The following is an 18705-nucleotide window of genomic DNA, read 5'->3' on the forward strand; positions in this document are numbered from 1 at the left end:
ATTAATATGAAAAAAGAAAAACATCACACTTTCGTCTCTGATATCAGGTCTGAGAGATCTCACTTACAATGTGTTTCCTTATACCTAATATGAGTTTTTTACCCGCAGATCGGACTTCCTTTAAGGGCAGAAAGCTTTGACCGAATCGGAGACACCCCAAACAATGGATTCCTACTAATTATCTTCAATGTTTTGATGAGTGTAGGTGTATTCATCAGAAAAGAAAGCAGAATACCAACACATGCACACTTAATTTATGTATGTATGTACATACATATGTATATATGCATTTGTGTGTGTGTGCGTGCGTGCATCTGTATGTGCGTGTCTGAACATACGCGCAAACATGTGTGGGCTGGTGTAAAAAATAACCGAATGAATCTTATAAAACCAGATGCGTAGGTAGAAATTTAGGGATCTTAGTCTCATGCAAAAACATATGTATGTACATATGTATGTTGGTATACACGGACTTCACCTAAGGGAGTCCTCCTCTGGCCAATGGCTATTACTCACCCTGTAAAACATCTTAAGTATAATGGAGTCTGTAACTCTTTTTCCACATGCATATCCAAACATTAATCCACACAATTTTTTCTTCACAAAAAGGGCCTGCGTCAACATTTGCCAGCATCTCGTGAATGGAACAAAAAACCTCAATTCGCAATGCAGATTACACTCACGAGGGCAGGTTCAAACGAATTGACATTTTGAAACGTTAAGCTAATGATGTCGTGGGATCGGAAGCATTAGTTTTCAAAAGTATTATGTTTTAAATTGCAAAACTATCTTATGAATAAGCTAAATACAGACATTCCGGATAAAGTCACCAAAAAAAGTGTTGTTCAGATATTTCTATGGGGTTAGACATCAATATTCTTAAGCAAAAATGCAGTGATTAGAAGTAATGGAATCACATGCTGTGAATTCCGACTGAGAGTGCGAGACGAATGTCCATGGGCGTAATGAGGGGCCTATCTCTTTATGGAAAGAAATCGTTAAATACTTTACCCATTCGTTGAGAAGAAAGTGGGGGGATTTCCAAGTTATTAGCCAACTGAGCAGTTTTTAAAAGAATCCATGCCCTTCAAAAGGAGGCCATCTGTCCCCGACTACGCCCCTGGATATGTCTTTGTGTGGGTGAGCTGTTTATTTTGCGGCTGTTGAGTAAGCATTGGCTTTTGGGTATTTTGTATTTTAGTCGAATCTGAAGTGTTGTCGGCCGAACAGGTTCCCGCTCCGCTCGTGGTCTAACATTTCTACGCTAGATAAATGTAAATGATTTTGATTTGAGTGTGCGAACGAGACAGCACTGCGCAATAATTTCTGTTTCTGTTTTCTATGATAAACTCTGATCATTAGAGATCCATCCATTTATTTACCTTTACGAAACAGAAAGGTATTTGCTCATATGCTCATGTACATGTATATGTGTGTGGCAACTCCAATCGCTGATAGAGATCGAATTAATGAACATATCTATATCATACGCAGTTCGTTGGCCATGTGGTATAAAAATGAAAAATGAACATAGATATTGAAATAAACTCTGCGGCATCATTCACAAATGAAGCATCAGCGTCAGCATCATTATCATCGGCGTCGAACAGGTTGAGCTGCGTGGGACTCCCCATTCCCGCCCCGAAGTTAAGTGCCGCGTCACGGTCACGTCGAAATCTCTTCAATTCACACTTGCCGCCCTTTGTCGATTGCCAATGGACTAGTCGTCATCGTCGTCGGTCGCCATATCCAAATCTAGTTATAGAACAATGCCAGCTAACATTCTCAACGAATTTATTATTAAAATTAACCCAGTTATGGCTTGTTATCGTTTTGCTAGTGCCATTCCTCTTTTGCCTCACCTCAATATCGCTGATTCGACCAGTCAGCGGTCACGATTTTTTAGGCCCAATGTCAAATTCAAGCAATAGTATTAACGGTGTCCGGCTCCAGCTTCAGCTCCGGCAGCCAGTGGAGCAGCAGTACCAGCAGAGAGTACAAGATATGAGTACACAAATTGGTGTCACAGTCAACAAAACTGAAACCAAATGTAGTCAACTAAAGATAAATAATATATTATTAAATCAGAGCTACGAGACAAGCAACAACACTGTAAAATGTGAGGAGTTTGAATCCCTGTCTTATAATCGCCGTTCAAATAACAATAGTCTGATTAATCTAAGCCACTCAGAGGCACAGTCCGGATCTGTTGGACTTGACGGAACAACTGCTCACGATGCCCGCAATCGTAGGCAAGTCAGAAAGAGACGTACAGAAACCCTAGCCAGGCAGAAGCATGGACGTGCTAAACGCTTTGACAAGGAGAAGCTCACGCGGCTCGTAATGCATGGACTTGGTCTTAAGCGATTACCGGACATGAAGAAGGTGAGTAGCAACAATAAAAACAAGATGATTCAATGACTTTCATGTTCTTTATGGATTGATAGGCAAACATCAGTCAATTAGAATACTCCAGTAAATATATTGAATACCTAAATCGGCTAAGGCAACATCATAACCGATGGGAGGATCGTAGCGATGACTATGACATGAACAAGGAGCTCAATAGCGAGTTGACCAATCTTCATCTCCTAAGTATTGTGACCAACAGTTTTAGCGATATATCCCGCAAGCGTTGGCGTCCGAGGCGCTCAACGAAACGCACTTCTGCCCGTTCCCAAGGTTATGAGGAGCGGCAAGTTGAAGCATCAAAGGATAGAACAAGTATTCTGCTACACTTTCCACTAAACTTGAACGATGCTCACATTCAATATGATAAAATTGATGAAGCTAATGTGCGGTTAATGCTGCTCTATAGCTCGTCCTTAGCCAATACTGATCCGCGTCCGGTGCCCAGCAGGAAAAAATCCAAACACAAACTGAATGGTGGGGGGAGCCATTGCCATCAGGATGAATCTATGCCGGAACAGGCTGAGTCGAAATCTAACTCCGGTATCGCCAAACATAAAGGCGATCTACACAGGAATCGCTTGCACAGGCATCCGCGTATTCTGAATCTCAAGGTGTATCAGTTACTATCTCCAAATAAACGGCAGATACTAGATAAACGTAGAATAGAATTTGAGAATATTGACTATGAGGACACACACAGTCAATGGCTGGAGTTCGATGTGACTAAAGCCGTCCGCGGGTGGTTGAATAGAAGCCAAGAGAACTTGGGCATCGAAATTCAGTGTGACAAATGCAAGCGCATCGGTGCTCGGATCCTCAGTGATGTGTCAACATCGACGACGACAACCACAACTACGGATGATGCAAAAGAAGGGGACTACGAACGCGAACGGTTTCATCTTATGCCAGTTCTAAACATTATTGGCCATCTGGGTCATACACAGGCTCATCGCGAGGGCCCACCAGCCGGTGTGGGGGTTGCTGCCGGCGCAGGTGTTGGTAACCAGTATTACCCTCATCGGGTCGAGCAGGATTTTAATCGACGTATTTGGCCAAATAGTTGCTATAAAGTGCATCAACGATGTTGCCGACATCAGTTGGATGTGGTGTTCAAGGACATCAAAGGATTCGAGTTCATCTTGCAGCCAAAATCCTTCGATGCTGGCTATTGCCAAGGCCGCTGCCCTCCACGCCACAATCCCGCCAATCATCATGCTCTTTTACAGAGTCTGATTTGGCAGCAGGATCACAACCGTGTGCCTCGCCCCTGCTGCGCCGCCTCCAAGCTAACAGAGCTTGAAATTTTGCATGTCGACGAGGAACACAGTGACAAATTGAAGATTTCTACATGGAGTGACATGCAGGTGGTGGAATGTGCCTGCTCATAGGACATCTTTGCAGTCTATTTGTTTGTGTTATATACCTTCATTTAACACGGATGTGGATGTACCTAATTATTAAGTAACTTAAAAGTATTTACACCGTTAGAAATATTTTTTTTAGGAAAATAAAGCGCAGTCTGCTAAGTAGTCAATAATTGAAAACAACAGATGACGTATAGAAATGCATAAAAATATTTTTTAATATATCATATGGTTATCGTAACGTCTAAAAGGAGATGCGAGTATCTGAAGGGCCCGAAAGGCCGCCCAAAAGTACAAAAATATGTATGTATGTGAGGTGAACTGTAATACTAAGGGGGTTGTAGTTTGGTCTACATTTTTTTTTTCATCCAATTTAGTCGCTTTTGGAATTTATTCTTATCAAAGACCGTTTTCAAATAGTAATTTGTTTATTTGATTCTTAATGAGCCTACCAGTTGCTCAAAAAGTCAAATCCCTTGGGTATTTCCACTTCCGCGGACAAAAGCTTAGTGTTCTCTGCTTGACTAAGATCTTTGGCATCATTCTCATCTTCATACAATTCGGTAGACGAACTGTTTGAAATGGCATTTGACTCGAAGTGATCTAATAGAAGGTTGGTCTTCTCATCCGGTACAAAATAACACCCGGAGCCAGTGTCGGTATCTTCGTATATACTCTTGTTTTTGTGGCTATCACGCCTCGATAGAATATTATTCTGAGATGAAATTTTTGCCACATCCTTTGAATTCTCCAGTTCATCATTGTCGGGCTTAGAATTAAGCTTTTCCAAAGTCGGGATTACTGAAAACAAACCACTCGGAAAGTTGGTGGCTTTAAATGGCTGGCACGAATCTGGTGGCTCAGAGGAATCGCTATTCTGGGTAACTATCATAGACAGATTCATTTGAGATTTGGTCCGGTAACTAAATGGGCTCGAATGCTCGTCTCGGTATTTAATGTTTTCATCGTGCAAGGTTTTTGACGCCACGTTTTGATACATAAAGGTGCATAAATCACGCCCGTTATAGGTGTAGGTAGTTGTCGTATTGCTGATATGATTATACTTTGCATACTTTAGAATTATTTCTGGTTTTATAAAAAAGTTATTCAGCTCATTTTCCTGTTCTTGTTGTCTCGTAGCACTCAACGCTCGACAGTCCTTGGCACTTCCAGAGTCTCGACTTATTCTTTCGGCCAACGGATTAAGGGTGGCAAAATATGACTGGATCTCTTGCTGAAATATGGCCATGTCCGTGGCACAGACTGCTGACTAAGATGATTTTCTGGTCTCCTCGTGGCGACGGTGGCTGCGATACAGATTTTTTTATGGCAGACTTTTCGTTTTGATTGTTAAAATTTTAAATGAATTGAAAATTTGCAAACATTTTCTGTGAAAAACAGAACACATAGAGATGATAGTTTGGTTTGCACGCGTTACTCACGAACTGGAGACGTTGAACCCAGTGAACATTCATCTAGATATCATATGATTTTTATACATTTTTATTAGGATAAGCAGTATGCAAAACAGTGTTGCCAAATCCCTTTTTTCCCGTTAAATCTGGCTTTTTGATAATCCATTTGCGGGAAAAATTTCGAAACAGCGGGCAGCGGGAATTCTGGATTTTTTTTTTTTAATAAAAGGCCTTTTTCCCGCTTTTTAATTTTCTAAGAAATTTATAATATTTTAGCGATAAATCGTGCTAACAATAATAGTTATTCAATGTAGTTGAATTAAACCGATATATTTCAGTAGTTCAATTTTTCATAAGCGAACTTATCGATAAGTCTGCAAAATGCCAAAGGAATATAAGCAAAAGTGCCGTAAAGTGTGGCTTTATAGCGACGAATTTAAAACGAAACTACAAAGTTTTGAGTTGAAGTACGAAACAATAAATTTGGGGACTTGGCCACTTTTGCAATGGCATTGGTTTCAGAACTTTTAGCCAAGTCAATCTCGTAAAAAACAAATTGCGAAATAAAATAAACATTGAAATGTTTAACTCAATTTTATGCGTCAGGTAAATGTATATTTAAAACTAATATTAAAAAGTTAATAATGAAATGTACCTATATATTTATAGATACGGTTTATGTCGGTCAAACCAATGCTGTCCCAATTATGAAATGCTGAAAAAGTATTTAGATATGATTGGCACTATGGGATCGTATGACAGGGAAATTGATTGTGATGACTTAGATCAAATACTAAACATTTTGTAAAAATAACACACAGTATATATATTCTTGATCAGGATCAACAACCGAGTCGATCTAGCCATGTCCGTCCGTCTGTATGAACACGCAGATCTCGGAGACTATAAGAGCTAGAGCCACCAAATTTGGTATGCAGACTCGTGTGGTATGTAAATATATAGAGTTCATTGGAATTTTGGCCACGCCCCCTTACGCCCCCAGAATTTACATAAAACTGTTTTTCTTTAAAAGTATAACAGATAGAAACATCAAATTTGGCGTATATACTCGTTTAGTTAGCGCGCAGCAAATTATTGTTCCAACTTTTTACCACGCCCCCGGAATTTACAAAAAACAGATTTTCTTAAAAACTATGACAGCCACCGACATTAAATTTGGTATGTAAGCTAGCTTAATAGACGCGCAGATATTGGCTGTTTAAAAATTTTGCCACGCCTATTTCCGCCCCCGCAAATTAAACAAAACTGATTTTCTCGAAAACTAACAAAGCTAAAGTCACCAAATTTAGTATGTATACTGGCTTAGTATGCGCGCAGAATATATATATTTTAATATGTTGCCACGCCCACTTCCGCCTCCATAATTTAGAAAAAACCGATTGGCTCTTGCAATTTTTTGACCATCGCGATCAAATTTGGCAGACTAATAAATCTTATCTATTTCTACCAAGCTACTAAATATACGTATGAACGTATTTAGCTACGCGATCCATAAGGGCAGAATTGGCCGTTGGGTAGTGGCGGCGCTAGAGTGCTCGTGTCTTTATAGAGTGAGCGAGATAGCATATGGCATGTTAAAACAATTTAATAGACATATGTAGATTTGGTTTTTGGTGTATGGTATATCCAAGTCGGCGAGACGACTTACTTACTTCATTTTTTTAAATTTCAGCTTTTTTTCAGTTTCCTTCTGTCAAAAACAGTTTTTTTGATCGACAAAAGTTGGCAACACTGATGCAAACTAAATGTTTAAATAAAAAGACAGATTTACAATTTTATATTTGTTATAAAAGCGTATAAGCGTAAGCGTCATTAGTATGAAAATAATCGTTCTGTTGCTGCTACTTTAATAGCATTGCGGCCATTTTACGGTCCATTTAACAAGCCATCCCGTTCGACACTCGACCGTCTAGTGAAAAAATTTGAATCTACATTTTCGCTACATAATGTTCCGGTGCCGGTGAGAGCAAGAAGGAACTAAAATTCTCTAAAATCCGTTCCTTGGCATTGTCCTTGAACGAGTTGCAGTACTCCTCGAACTCAGAAACTCCTTCCGTTATTGTTGCGGCATGAAATCTCCTTATGGCAGAAATTTTGGCGCTCTCCACATTAAATTTTAAGTTTGCCATCTTCGAAATTGTTTTGATTGTGGCTTTTCATTTTTCTAATCTTCATCAAGAAAATGGTAATTTTGTTTCCGTTTCAAGAAACACAACATCGGAACATTGAAATTTGAAACGTGAAGCGCACCCAAAAGCCAAGATAAGTAACGGTTACTAATAAAATTAAAAATGTTTAATTTAAATGAACTTCTAGGACTTACGGACCTTGGCCCAGAAGAGCAGATTTTCGCTTGTCTATACTGCCAGTCGATGTAATATGCGCAAAAGCGGAAATATGTATGTCAGTAAGTATCATTTAAAATACCTATACATATATGAAATTAGTTATTTTTGTATTTGTCCTTGCAGATTAGCAATGCCGACGACATTAAGGGCGCTTTCCTGATGGTGCTGGATCAAGTGCCGGGCCACTTGTTTAGAAACGTCGTAGCGATTGTGAGCGATCGCGCTCCTGTTAATATGCAGTCGCTTAAATCGTTGCGGCGCATCATCAGGACGCCTGATGCAGACATTCATTAAAAAGGAGCGCCCGGATCCATTCGCTGCACAGGTGCTGGAGGAATTGTTGTCGAATCTGTACAATGAAGACACATTCCGACTCCAGTCACAAATTATCCACGACAGTTGTTGGTCGCGAAATTATGCAAACTTGGCGCTCATTTGGGACTTCTGCTGCGTCCAATAGAGGCTATCGAGTGGAATCTGTTCCCTGAGATGGCGCTCGAGGAGTCAAGTTCTGTCTCTGGAATTGCGGCGTTCCTCGTATACGAAGCCACAAAATAAATGCAAATAATTCTAAATATATGTATAGATAATAGATTTAAGATTTCATTTTCGCATAGGTGTGTCTATATGTATATATAGTTATATTTAGATTTAAGATTATATTTTATTTAATATTTGAGAGTAAATCTAGTCGCTGCCGTCACCCTCAGTGAAAAGAAATAAAGAAAATTCAGCTTTACAATTTTTTTACATATAATTTTTATTTTGTTTGTTTGCTTTAGGTGTATTCATTGAAGCTTATGTATTATACGGTTGGACCCTGATTATCCGGGACGGTCGGGACCAGAGACATCACGGGAAATCGAAAGACCCGGTAAATCGAGTACATAAAATTTAATAAGCGCATACATATGTACACTAGTCGGCATTAATCTTTTGACGAAATTGTATTGAAGCTGTCCATGCGTATTACCGTTAAATAACGGTGCGAAAATGAATGTCAAGACAAATAATCTATTAACAGCTATGTGCATGCCAAATTTTAAGTTCTTTAGCTTTTGCATTCTTTTTATACCATACACCCATAGGGTGAAATGGTATATTAAAGTCGCCAAAATGTATGTAACAGGCAGAAGGAAGCATCTCCGACCCCACAAAGTATATATATTCTTGATCAGGATCAACAACCGAGTGGATCTAGCCATGTCCGTCCGTCTGTCCGTATGAACACCTAGATATCGGAGACTGTAAGAGCTAGAGCCACCAAATTTGGTATGTAGACTCGTGTTGTATGTAGAGTGATCAAGTTTATTTCAAATTTTTGCCACGCCCCTTTCCGCCCCCGCAATTTAAAAAACTTGATTATCTCCCGTATTTTTTTACCTTATGCAATCAAATTTGGCACACTTAAATTTAATACTAATATCTAGCAAAATACCAAATTTGATCAAAATCGGACAAAAAACAGTCGAGTTATGCATATAAACGTTTTTCCATAAGGCCGGAGTTGGCCGTTGGCTGGTGGGGGCGCTAGGGTGCTCGTATGATTGAGTGAGCGAGATACTAAGATATGCTTGTAAAAAGCATGTGAAAATGCATTTGTTTAATAAAGTTGAAATATTTGCTTTACTGGTGTATGGTATACCTAAGTCGGCGAGACGACTTACTTACTTCATTCTGATTAAAAGAATGCAAGCAAATATCAAATTTCTGCGTGGCATAAGTATTTTGACGAAACTTTCGTGGTTATTATCTCGCAAGTTCAAGCAAGAGATACCAAAATTTTTTTCACAGTTACACTTCGGTTATCATTAAACATTTTGTTTTTTTTAATTAATAATAATTTAAAAACATGGGGAAAACGAGTTAAGTGTTGTCGTTAGTGCTTCAATCGTAGCTAAGTTAAACGCTGGGGTTGCCGTAAAAGCTATTGCAAGTGAATTTAAACTGTCGCGTCAAACAGTACATTATCAAATTAACAAATTCAAAAAGTATAATACTATTAACAACGCAAAACAACGGTGAATTAAGACAAAATCCTTTTGCGGAAAATCAAGAAAAAACATTAATTTAAAGCCTCAATCGGCTGCAAATGAATGGAATGGGATGGCCAATAACCGAATCAGTGAACGTACTGTTCGAAGACGTTTGAAAGAAGCAGGTATCAAGACTTACCGAGCGAAGGAAATACCTTACATCTCTAAGGTAAACAAGGTGAAAAGATTGCCTTTCGCAAAGGAGCATCAGCATAAGCCAAAAGAGTTTTGGAGGAGCGTTCTTTGGACAGACGAAAGTTCCTTTGAATATAATTCGTCAAGGCAAAAGGTTTTTGTAAGGCTGCCGCTGGTACAACGAAAAAAAAATAGGCCCGTTTGCCAGACAGTGAGTCATGGTGATGGGTTCTGTGATGTTCTGGGGATGCATTTTGTCGCTCTCTCTCAGCCGATAGTTTGCCTTTAACAACCGCTGTCTTAAATTCAAACGCATCTCGTTCAAAAGTAATTCGTTGGATGTTTTATTCTATAAAGATTAATATTAAGAGTATATGTGTGAGTATAATTAGGACCTATTCTTACCGCAGTGTGTCCTTCTCGGCTTACACAACAATAGAGAAAGAATACTCGGAAGCTAAACTTGAACTCCATATTTTCACAGTATGGCCATATTCATTAAGCGCCAAATAACTTAAATATAAAATACTAGATACTAACGGCTATAGCTAGACGGTGACTGTCACTCTTGCTGCTAATTATTCGGTGATCAATTCCCGTCCCGCGACATCCCCGCACCCGTGAAGCGACTGCATCACATCTAAGACCGCCAGTCTGGAGACGGGACGTACTACCCTGTGAACCCTATTTCCATCGGCGACTCTTACAGCTGCTCGCCGAGGTATCCCATCGGCTCCGGTGTACACCTCCTCGAGTATACCCTTGCTCCATTCTCGTCGTAGCGTTGCAGGGTCACAGATGTAGACGACATCATCTTTGCTGATCGGCTGGGTGCGCGCGCACGATTTCTCGCGACGCACGAGGGTCGGTAGGTATTCATGATCCCACCGCTTCCAGAACCGGTCCCTCAGTAGTCGTGCCATGCGCCATTGTTTCCTGGTTTCACACGGTTTAGGCAACTCTTGACACTCCGTGGGCGTATCAGGAAGATGGGTCAGTGGCCTTGAGTTCACAATGTTCTCGGCCTCAATGAGCAAGCTTTGCAGGACGTGTTCCTTCGGGGCCACCTCCTTTACTGTATGAGCCAAGACCCTTTTTACGCATTGGACCATCCTCTCCCAGACTCCTCCCTCCGTGGGGTTGAGAGGGCAGTTAAAAATCCACTCCACACAACGGGTAGCAAGCTCATCCTGGATCTTGTCTGCTTCAAAAATGTCGGTAAACCGTTTGGCTTCTCTATCTGCGCCGAAGAAGTTCTTCCCATTGTCACTACGTAGTTTAGTTACTGGAGCTCGGCGGCACATAAAATTCCTCATCGCAAGTATGCAGGAGTCTGTTGACAGGTCGTGGGCTAGCTCCAGATGAATTGCTCTAGTTCTTAAACAAGTGAATAGAGCCACCCACCTCTTCTCTTGGCGTCGACCCGTCACAAGTAATGGTCCGAAATAGTCTAAACCAGTGTATTCAAATAGCCATCCACCTGGCATTAGGCAATCTTCAGGCAACGGACCCATTAGAGGTGGGGTAGGGGTGGCACGCTGGAGTTTGCACACACCACAGATCCAGATAACCCGCTGCAATACCCGGCGTGCTTTCGTTATCCAGAACTTCATGCGGATCTCGGTGATAGTTGCGTTTACATTCTGATGTTTCATCCTTACATGGTAGTGACGAACGATCAAATCCATCAGTGGGTGCCTATGCGAGAGAAAGATGGGCCTTCTCGCGCCATACGGTAAACACAGGGCGGCATCGATTCTCCCAGATGCACGTAGAATCGCTAAGTCATCAAGGTAGGGTAGCAGTCCCTTTAGCTCACTCGTCGGCTGGACTGGTCTGTTTGCTTATAGGCGATGCAACTCGTCTGGGAACGCTTCCCTTTGAGCAACACGAACCAAGACGAATTTGGCTTCCGCACATTCGGCTGCAGTCAATCCATATTTTCCAAGTTCACGCTGCTGACGACGGCATCGACACACGAATCTGAGGACCCAAGCCATAGTCCTCAACAGTCGGTTGTACTCGGAGAATCTCTGAAATTGTGGCCTCGTCGCCTCATCCGCCACGTTGTCCGCGGTAGAGACCCATCTCCACTGGGAAGCATCTGTGGATTCTAAGATTTCTGTGACTCTGTTACCGACGAACTGCTTATAACGTCTATGAGTGCTGCATATCCAACGTAGCACCGTCTTGGCATCTGTCCATAAAATGGCATCTTCCGCCTCCATGCAGTGTCCACTCTTCACGGCGTTCATTAAGCGTGTACCCAGCACCGCTGCCTGCAGCTCCAGTCGTGGAACTGACATGGTTCTCATTGGAGCGCATTTCGTTTTACCACTAACGAAGCTCACTCGTACATCCCCATTTTGGTAGGGTGCCCTCCAGTAGGCCACAGCTGCGTACGCCGACTCACTGGCGTCAGTGAAGACATGTAATTGTATTCATTCACCATTTCTAATCCAAAGTAGTGACGCGGGCATCGGAACAGACCCACTCCTTCTAACTGATGGCGCCATTTCTGGAAGGCGCTGTTGAGTTCCTTTGGTAATGGTTCATCCCATAAAACAGTCCTTAGCCAAATCTCGCGTAATAATAACTTGGCGGTAATGGTGAAACAACTCAGGAACCCCATTGGGTCGAATGTTAACATGATTAAACTGAGGAATTGCATCTTGGTAGGCACATCCTCCTTGATCCTCTGGTACCTCACATTAAACCTAAATTCATCGGTCGCTGGCTGCCAATACAATCCAAGAATTTTCTCCTCTGCTTCACCCCACCCAACTGTGTTGGTGGTTCCTTCATGACCTAAGGACTCCACAACCTTAGGTGAGTTGGATTGGAATCGGCGTAGCTCAAAGTCTTGTGTATGTCTCTGACCCTGGTAGAGATTGATATAGCTTCGCCCTCAGTGGCGAAACTGTCCACATAATCGTCCACATAGTGACAATCTGTAATAGCTTTGACCGCACGTGGTCCCTTTAATAGCTCTGAATTCAGTGACACGTTGCCCACTTTGGCAGCCGCTTCAAAGACTAGCCGAATTTTCCCTGGCTTATTCGGGTTCGTCACCGCGAAATGCGGCAAATACCATAGTTTGCTGCTGCCGACTGCAGTGTCTTCTTCTCGCTCTACACGTCGAGCGTATCCTTTACTTATGTAATCGTTTATCATTCCTTTATACTCTTGGGCAAACTGTTTGTCTCTTTCCATTTTTCTTTCAACAGTTTCCAACCTATTTAACGCCATTTTATAACTGGAAGGTAGATTCACGTTGTCGCGTTTAATCACGTCTGGTACCGCCCGCGTAATTCTACCGTCGTCTCGTTCAAAATCCTTTGTGCCCGTATGTCGTCATCTGAAGGGGCTGGTGGAGTTGGCTTCACCCCCAGGTTCTCCAGTTCAAAGTATTCGCTGACCATCTTATGAACTTCATCGGTGTCCGTTGTGGCAAATAGACATGGCTTTGGTGCAGATCTATGTTGATGTTTGTGGAACGTCCCAGAAACATCCCATCCTAACCTAGTAACGGCCACGTACGGTCCTCGATTGGAGGTTTCCCAGGTGCTGGATGGCACGACAAAGTACTTGTGATCCAGGCCTATTAGGATCCTAGGCACGGCGTTAGTATATGCCTCAACTGGGAAACGTGCTTGTGGATTGATTACTTGGAGGTACTCCTGATTCAAGGACTGCATTAGCAGATCTAGCCCATCCACTGCATGCACATTCTTCAATTCGTACTTCTTGTTCTTATCATGTCCACTGATCTGTAAATTTACCCTCTTTGTTGGCTCCTGGGTTGTCATATTTTTGAACCATTTAACTGCAAGTTGACTACGTTCTCCACTGAGGCCCAAATCCTTGAGTAGCACTTCATCGATCATGGTTACCGATGATGCTTCGTCAAGCAGTGCATACGTCTCTACTCGACGGTTCGGCCCATAAAGCGTCACTGGTAGGATCCGAAACAATAGTTGCGTTGTGCTGGTGTCAACACAACTTAAGTTCATCTGTTGGGTTGGCCGTTGGCTTCTTGGTTCCGGTGAGAGCTGCTTACCATTGTTGACCACTGGTTGAGGCCTCGTGGGGCTTCCATGACCAGCCTATGACCGCGATGTCTGCCTGTAATTAGACTCAAAATCATGTAGCAGGTTATGGTGGGCTCGCCCGCATTCACCTATATGGCATCTGGACTTTGGTGGTACACTTTCGGACTACGTGCCCAGGACTCAAGCACAAAAAACATAGACGGTACTTCTTGACAAGTCTCCATCTCGCAGTCGGGGAAGCAAGACGAAATTCCGCACATTTGGTTATATCGTGTGACCCGTAACAGTTTGGGCAGGGTTGGCCAAGTTGCTCGACGCACATCTCCTCTTTAAATTTCGTGTACAGTACTCGTCGGTTGCCTTCCCTGTAATCGGAGTCCACAATTGTGCATATCACGTTAGCTAGATCATCTAACCAGACGCTGAAGTCGACGACAGTCGGATAAGGCTTTATAGATGCGGCGCGTCTAGCCAAGTCCATTCTCTTGTCCAGCGGCAATTTCGAGGTTAGTTCATATAACAGGGTTGGATTAGCCAGGTGTTGGCTCTCGTTGATGGATTGTAAAAACGCAGCCAGGTTACTCACACGCGTAGCAAATGGAATGATCTTTGCTAAATTGTGCTCTTGTATCGGCTGAACTTCACGTACGCTTTATAGCTGACTACGTACCAGCTGCTCCGGGCGTCCATAACGGAATCTTAGTTGGTTTATGACGGCGTTCACATTTTTGGGGTGGATAAGCAGTGATTTAACAGTTTCACGGGCATCGCCCTTAAGAGCTTTAACCAAACGCTGATTATTCTCCAAGTCCGTACATCCATATACACTCTTCGTTTTAGTGAACGCGCAGTAAAATAATGGCCAATCTTCTGGTAGTCCCGAAAACTCTGGTAGTTCCGCGATTTTTCTAGCCATCCATCCACCAACCGTGTTTGTTGAGATCAAGGGCATTGTTCCAATACTCGATGGCAGCTCAGGGCGACTATTTATTAGTGGTGGTGATTCCAGTAGTTACTTCAGCAATGTATGTATGTCACCGCGTTCGACGTTGACTCGTTCCTTCACTAGGACTGTGGCTTTATCACCCACTGTGGTGATTCTTAATTCCGTCGCCAGTTGCGACGTTCAATAGTCCATCCAATAGGACTGCACATATAGCCCACTGTGGTTATTCTTGGTTCTTTAGCTTTGACACCCACTGTGGTGACACGCAGCTCCGTCGCCAGTTGCGACGTTCAATAGTCCATCCAATAGGACTGTACATATATCACCCACTGTGGTGATTCTTAGATTCGTGGCCAGTTGCGACGCTCAATAGTCCATCCAATAGGACTGCACATATAACCCACTGTGGTTATTCTTAGTGCCTTCGCTTTGACACCCACGGTGGTGACACGCAGCTCCGTCGCCAGTTGCATCGTTCTAAAGACCATCTAATAGGACTGCGAATAAAAGATGTCACTCTCTCTCAGCCGATAGTTTGCCTTTAACAACCGCTGTCGTAAATTTAAACGCATCTCGTTCAAAAGTAATTCATTGGATGTTTTATTCTATAAAGATTAATATTAAGAGTATATGTGTGAGTATAATTAGGACCTATTCTTACCGCAGTGTGTCCTTCTCGGCTTACACAACAATAGAGAAAGAATACTCGGAAGCTAAACTTGAACTCCATATTTTCACAGTATGGCCATATTCATTAAGCGCCAAATAACTTAAATATAAAATACTAGATACTAACGGCTATAGCTAGACGGTGACTGTCACTCTTGCTGCTAATTATTCGGTGATCAATTCCCGTCCCGCGACACAATTCACACAATGGGTTGGGTGACTTGGTTCCCATTGAAGGATCGATGAACCAAGGCCAATATTTGAGAATCCTGAATGGTCACGCTTTCCCTTCCGAAGACAGGCTAATCAGTGAGTCATTCATTCTGCAACAGGATAATGCCCCATGCCACAAAAGCAGATTGATCACGAAGTTTTTGAAGGATGTTGGTATCAATACTCTCGACTGGCCACCACAGAGTTCAGACTTAAATGTTATTGAAAACGTGTGGTCCCTCATTAAGCGGATGCGAATTGCATCTTTGCATAGAAGCAAAGAGGAAACAATTTCTGAGATTACTTCCATTTGGAACGAAGTGTCCACGGACATCCTTGAATCTTTAGGGGACTTCCAAGACGGCTGCAAAAAGTTATTGAAGCTAAAGGTACTACACATTCTATTAAGCGAAACTATATTTCAAAGCCCTTTTATGTTTCAATTGCTATTTTATTAATAGAAATCACTCGTCAAAATACTTATACCATCGGCTGAAAATCAATTTAATTCATATCTTTTTAAATTTCATAGAAATTATTTTTCTTCAATTATTCTTAAGTTTGTATTACCGAGATGCAAGAAACAAAAAAAAAATGAAGTAAGTAGTCGTCTCGCCGACTTAGGTATACCATACACCAGTAAAGCAAATATTTCAACTTTATTAAACAAATGCATTTTCACATGCTTTTTACAAGCATATCTTAGTATCTCGCTCACTTAATCATACGAGCACCCTAGCGCCCCCACCAGCCAACGGCCAACTCCGGCCTTATGGAAAAACGTTTATATGCATAACTCGACTGTTTTTTGTCCGATTTTGATCAAATTTGGTATTATTTTGCTAGATATTAGTATTAAATTTAAGTGTGCCAAATTTGATTGCATAAGGTAAAAAAATACGGGAGATAATCAAGTTTTCCAAATTACGTGGGCGGAAAAGGACGTGGCCAAATTTTTATACATACAAAATGTGTGCATTTACTAAGCGAATATACATACCAAATATGGTGTCTCTAGCTGGAATAGTTTTTGAGATAAACGCTTTTTTTAAATTGCGGTGGCGGAAAGGGGCGTGGCAAAAATTTGAAATAAACTTGATCACTCTACATACAACACGAGTCTACATACCAAATTTGGTGGCTCTAGCTCTTACAGTCTCCGAGATCTAGGTGTTCATACGGACAGACGGACATGGCTAGATCGACTCGGTTGTTGATCCTGATCAAGAATATATATACTTTGTGGGGTCGGAGATGCTTCCTTCTGCCTGTTACATACATTTTGGCGACTTTAATATACCATTTCACCCTATGGGTGTATGGTATAAAAATTATTTAGTTCTACAAAGCCAATAAAACGTTATAAGCAAAAACACATCACTTTAATTTCGTCAAAATATTTATGCCGACTAGTGTATGTATGTACATACATACATATGTATCTTTAAACCACGCAAACTGACCATAAAAATATGTAATTGCTAACTAAATCGGGGAAGCCCGAATTCGTTTTATTATTTTAGAAAAAAATGTTCGTTTGAAATCACGGATAATAGGGGTGTCCGGGTAATGGGAGCCCGGAAAATCGGGTATTGTGGTATGTTTGACAATATTTGGGGGATCAAATCCTTGATTAGACTTGAAACTAATTTATAGGAGTATTAACACTAGTTTAGTCGAACTATTTTAAAATTTATTTATTTAAAATTTTACCCATTCGCCTTAACTTTTTGCCCTCTCGCCGTAACCATCCAAAGTCACATCGAACCACCGAACAGTGTTGACGAATCAGCTACTTTGTAGCTAGATTTGGCCCATTTTTAGAACCGAGTGCTACAAAAATTTAGCTATTTTCCAAATTACAATTAGCTGAAATAAAAGTGAACAAATATCGGATTTGGTTCCCTTTTTTGGTTAGTTTCGATACTTTTTTTGAGAGAATTTTTTCAACATAATTGGGCAAAGTGTATTGCATCGATATCTTTATCAATAGCGATCACTCAAAAAGTTAATATCTTTTTGCAAGCGTCGGCAAAGCGACAAGTATTTGCGCGCCGAAATTGGCGATGCCAAGTTTAATCAACTGACATCGCAGTTGGTGAGTAAATTTTCATTTCTTTAACTTTACATTTTTTTTTAAACCCCAGATAATTTTGAAAAGTTAAATAATTCATATTTTCAATTCGGAAATTTATTGCGAGCCGGAAAAGAAAGTATTATTGGACTTTTAACTTTTTTAAAGTGGAAGACGTATAAAATTGGTCAGATGTTTGTAACGCACAGAAGGAGACGTTTCCGACCTCATAAAGTATATACATATGTAAATTCTTGATCAGCATGAGAAACTGAGTCGATGAAGCCATGTCCGTCTGTCCGTTGGTGCTTATGAGTTTTACTCAGCCATCTTAAGAGCTATTGGAATGAAACTTGGTATTTTAGCTACTTATAACCCGGGTAAAATAAAGTATGAAATCATCGGGATCGGACCTCTACATCATATAGTTCTAGAAGAAACACGGGTGAAAAAATTAGAGTATCCCCATGAAATTAACCAATATAATAAATTGAGTGTCTTGCTTGTGCATTGATGAATTGAGTTGCAGGGAAAGAAATTTTAACATGTATAAATATTATTGGCAAGGACAGGGGTATATAAACTTAGGAATAGCCGAAGTTAGCTTCTTTGATATTTCTTTATCAGGTGCAAATCCTACATTTTAGCTGGTGCCGTGATCCGAATCCCAATGGACTCCCAGATCTTCTAAACTGTCGGTATTTAGACCCGGTTTTGTTGAATTCTTTTAACTCACTCAGTGTTGGCCAGCCCACAAGTGTGGTCTACGCACTATTTGGTATATCTGCAGGTAATAATAACAGCAATGTGTGTTTTGAATTATGGGAGATAATCGAAGTTTTTAAATTAATAAACTTTAACAGCGTGCATACTGCACTTTACAAATACATGCAAAGAAAGAGATGGATGATGTACCGGAAATTTCACCCATAGGGTGAAATGGTATATTAAAGTCGCCAAAATGTATGTAACAGGCAGAAGAAAGCTTTTCCGACCCCATAAAGTATATATATTCTTGAT

At 41.2% G+C, this 18705-nt stretch overlaps 3 protein-coding genes, 1 long non-coding RNA gene and 1 pseudogene across 4 annotated transcripts; 2 read left to right on the top strand and 3 right to left on the bottom strand.

Annotated features, from left to right (window-relative positions):
- The first annotated feature begins 1214 nt into the window (after positions 1–1214).
- Positions 1215–3961, top strand: LOC6651366. The gene is made up of 2 exons (XM_023180842.2): positions 1215–2385; positions 2448–3961. The coding sequence occupies exons 1-2, from the start codon at positions 1525–1527 to the stop codon at positions 3798–3800; spliced, it is 2214 nt and encodes a 737-aa protein (XP_023036610.1). The 5' UTR covers positions 1215–1524; the 3' UTR covers positions 3801–3961.
- Positions 3962–3968: 7 nt separating this feature from the next.
- Positions 3969–5238, bottom strand: LOC124462130 (uncharacterized protein C1orf198 homolog). The gene has a single exon (XM_047013663.1). The coding sequence runs from the start codon at positions 5023–5025 to the stop codon at positions 4225–4227; it is 801 nt and encodes a 266-aa protein (XP_046869619.1). The 5' UTR covers positions 5026–5238; the 3' UTR covers positions 3969–4224.
- A 371-nt stretch (positions 5239–5609) lies between these two features.
- LOC124459738 lies at positions 5610–6005 on the top strand. The gene is made up of 2 exons (XR_006953770.1): positions 5610–5797; positions 5861–6005. It is a non-coding gene; the product is annotated as an uncharacterized LOC124459738 (long non-coding RNA).
- Positions 6006–10309: 4304 nt separating this feature from the next.
- LOC124459722 lies at positions 10310–11386 on the bottom strand. The gene has a single exon (XM_047009329.1). It carries the CDS (start codon positions 11384–11386, stop codon positions 10310–10312), a length of 1077 nt encoding a protein of 358 aa, XP_046865285.1.
- Positions 11387–11564: 178 nt separating this feature from the next.
- LOC124459723 lies at positions 11565–14735 on the bottom strand (annotated as a pseudogene).
- Between the last annotated feature and the right edge of the window lie 3970 nt (positions 14736–18705).

Source organism: Drosophila willistoni, chromosome 3R, assembly GCF_018902025.1.
Source record: "Drosophila willistoni isolate 14030-0811.24 chromosome 3R, UCI_dwil_1.1, whole genome shotgun sequence".
NCBI classification, from domain to species: domain Eukaryota; kingdom Metazoa; phylum Arthropoda; class Insecta; order Diptera; family Drosophilidae; genus Drosophila; species Drosophila willistoni.

Bases quoted from the DNA above. Each gene is read 5' to 3' on its own strand.
- LOC6651366 (XM_023180842.2), top strand. From the start codon at position 1,525: ATGAACATAGATATTGAAATAAACTCTGCGGCATCATTCACAAATGAA. The intron at 2,386-2,447 runs GTGAGTAGCAAC...ATGGATTGATAG, and splicing joins GATTACCGGACATGAAGAAG to GCAAACATCAGTCAATTAGA.
- LOC124459722 (XM_047009329.1), bottom strand. From the start codon at position 11,386: ATGAAACATCAGAATGTAAACGCAACTATCACCGAGATCCGCATGAAG.
- LOC124462130 (XM_047013663.1), bottom strand. From the start codon at position 5,025: ATGGCCATATTTCAGCAAGAGATCCAGTCATATTTTGCCACCCTTAAT.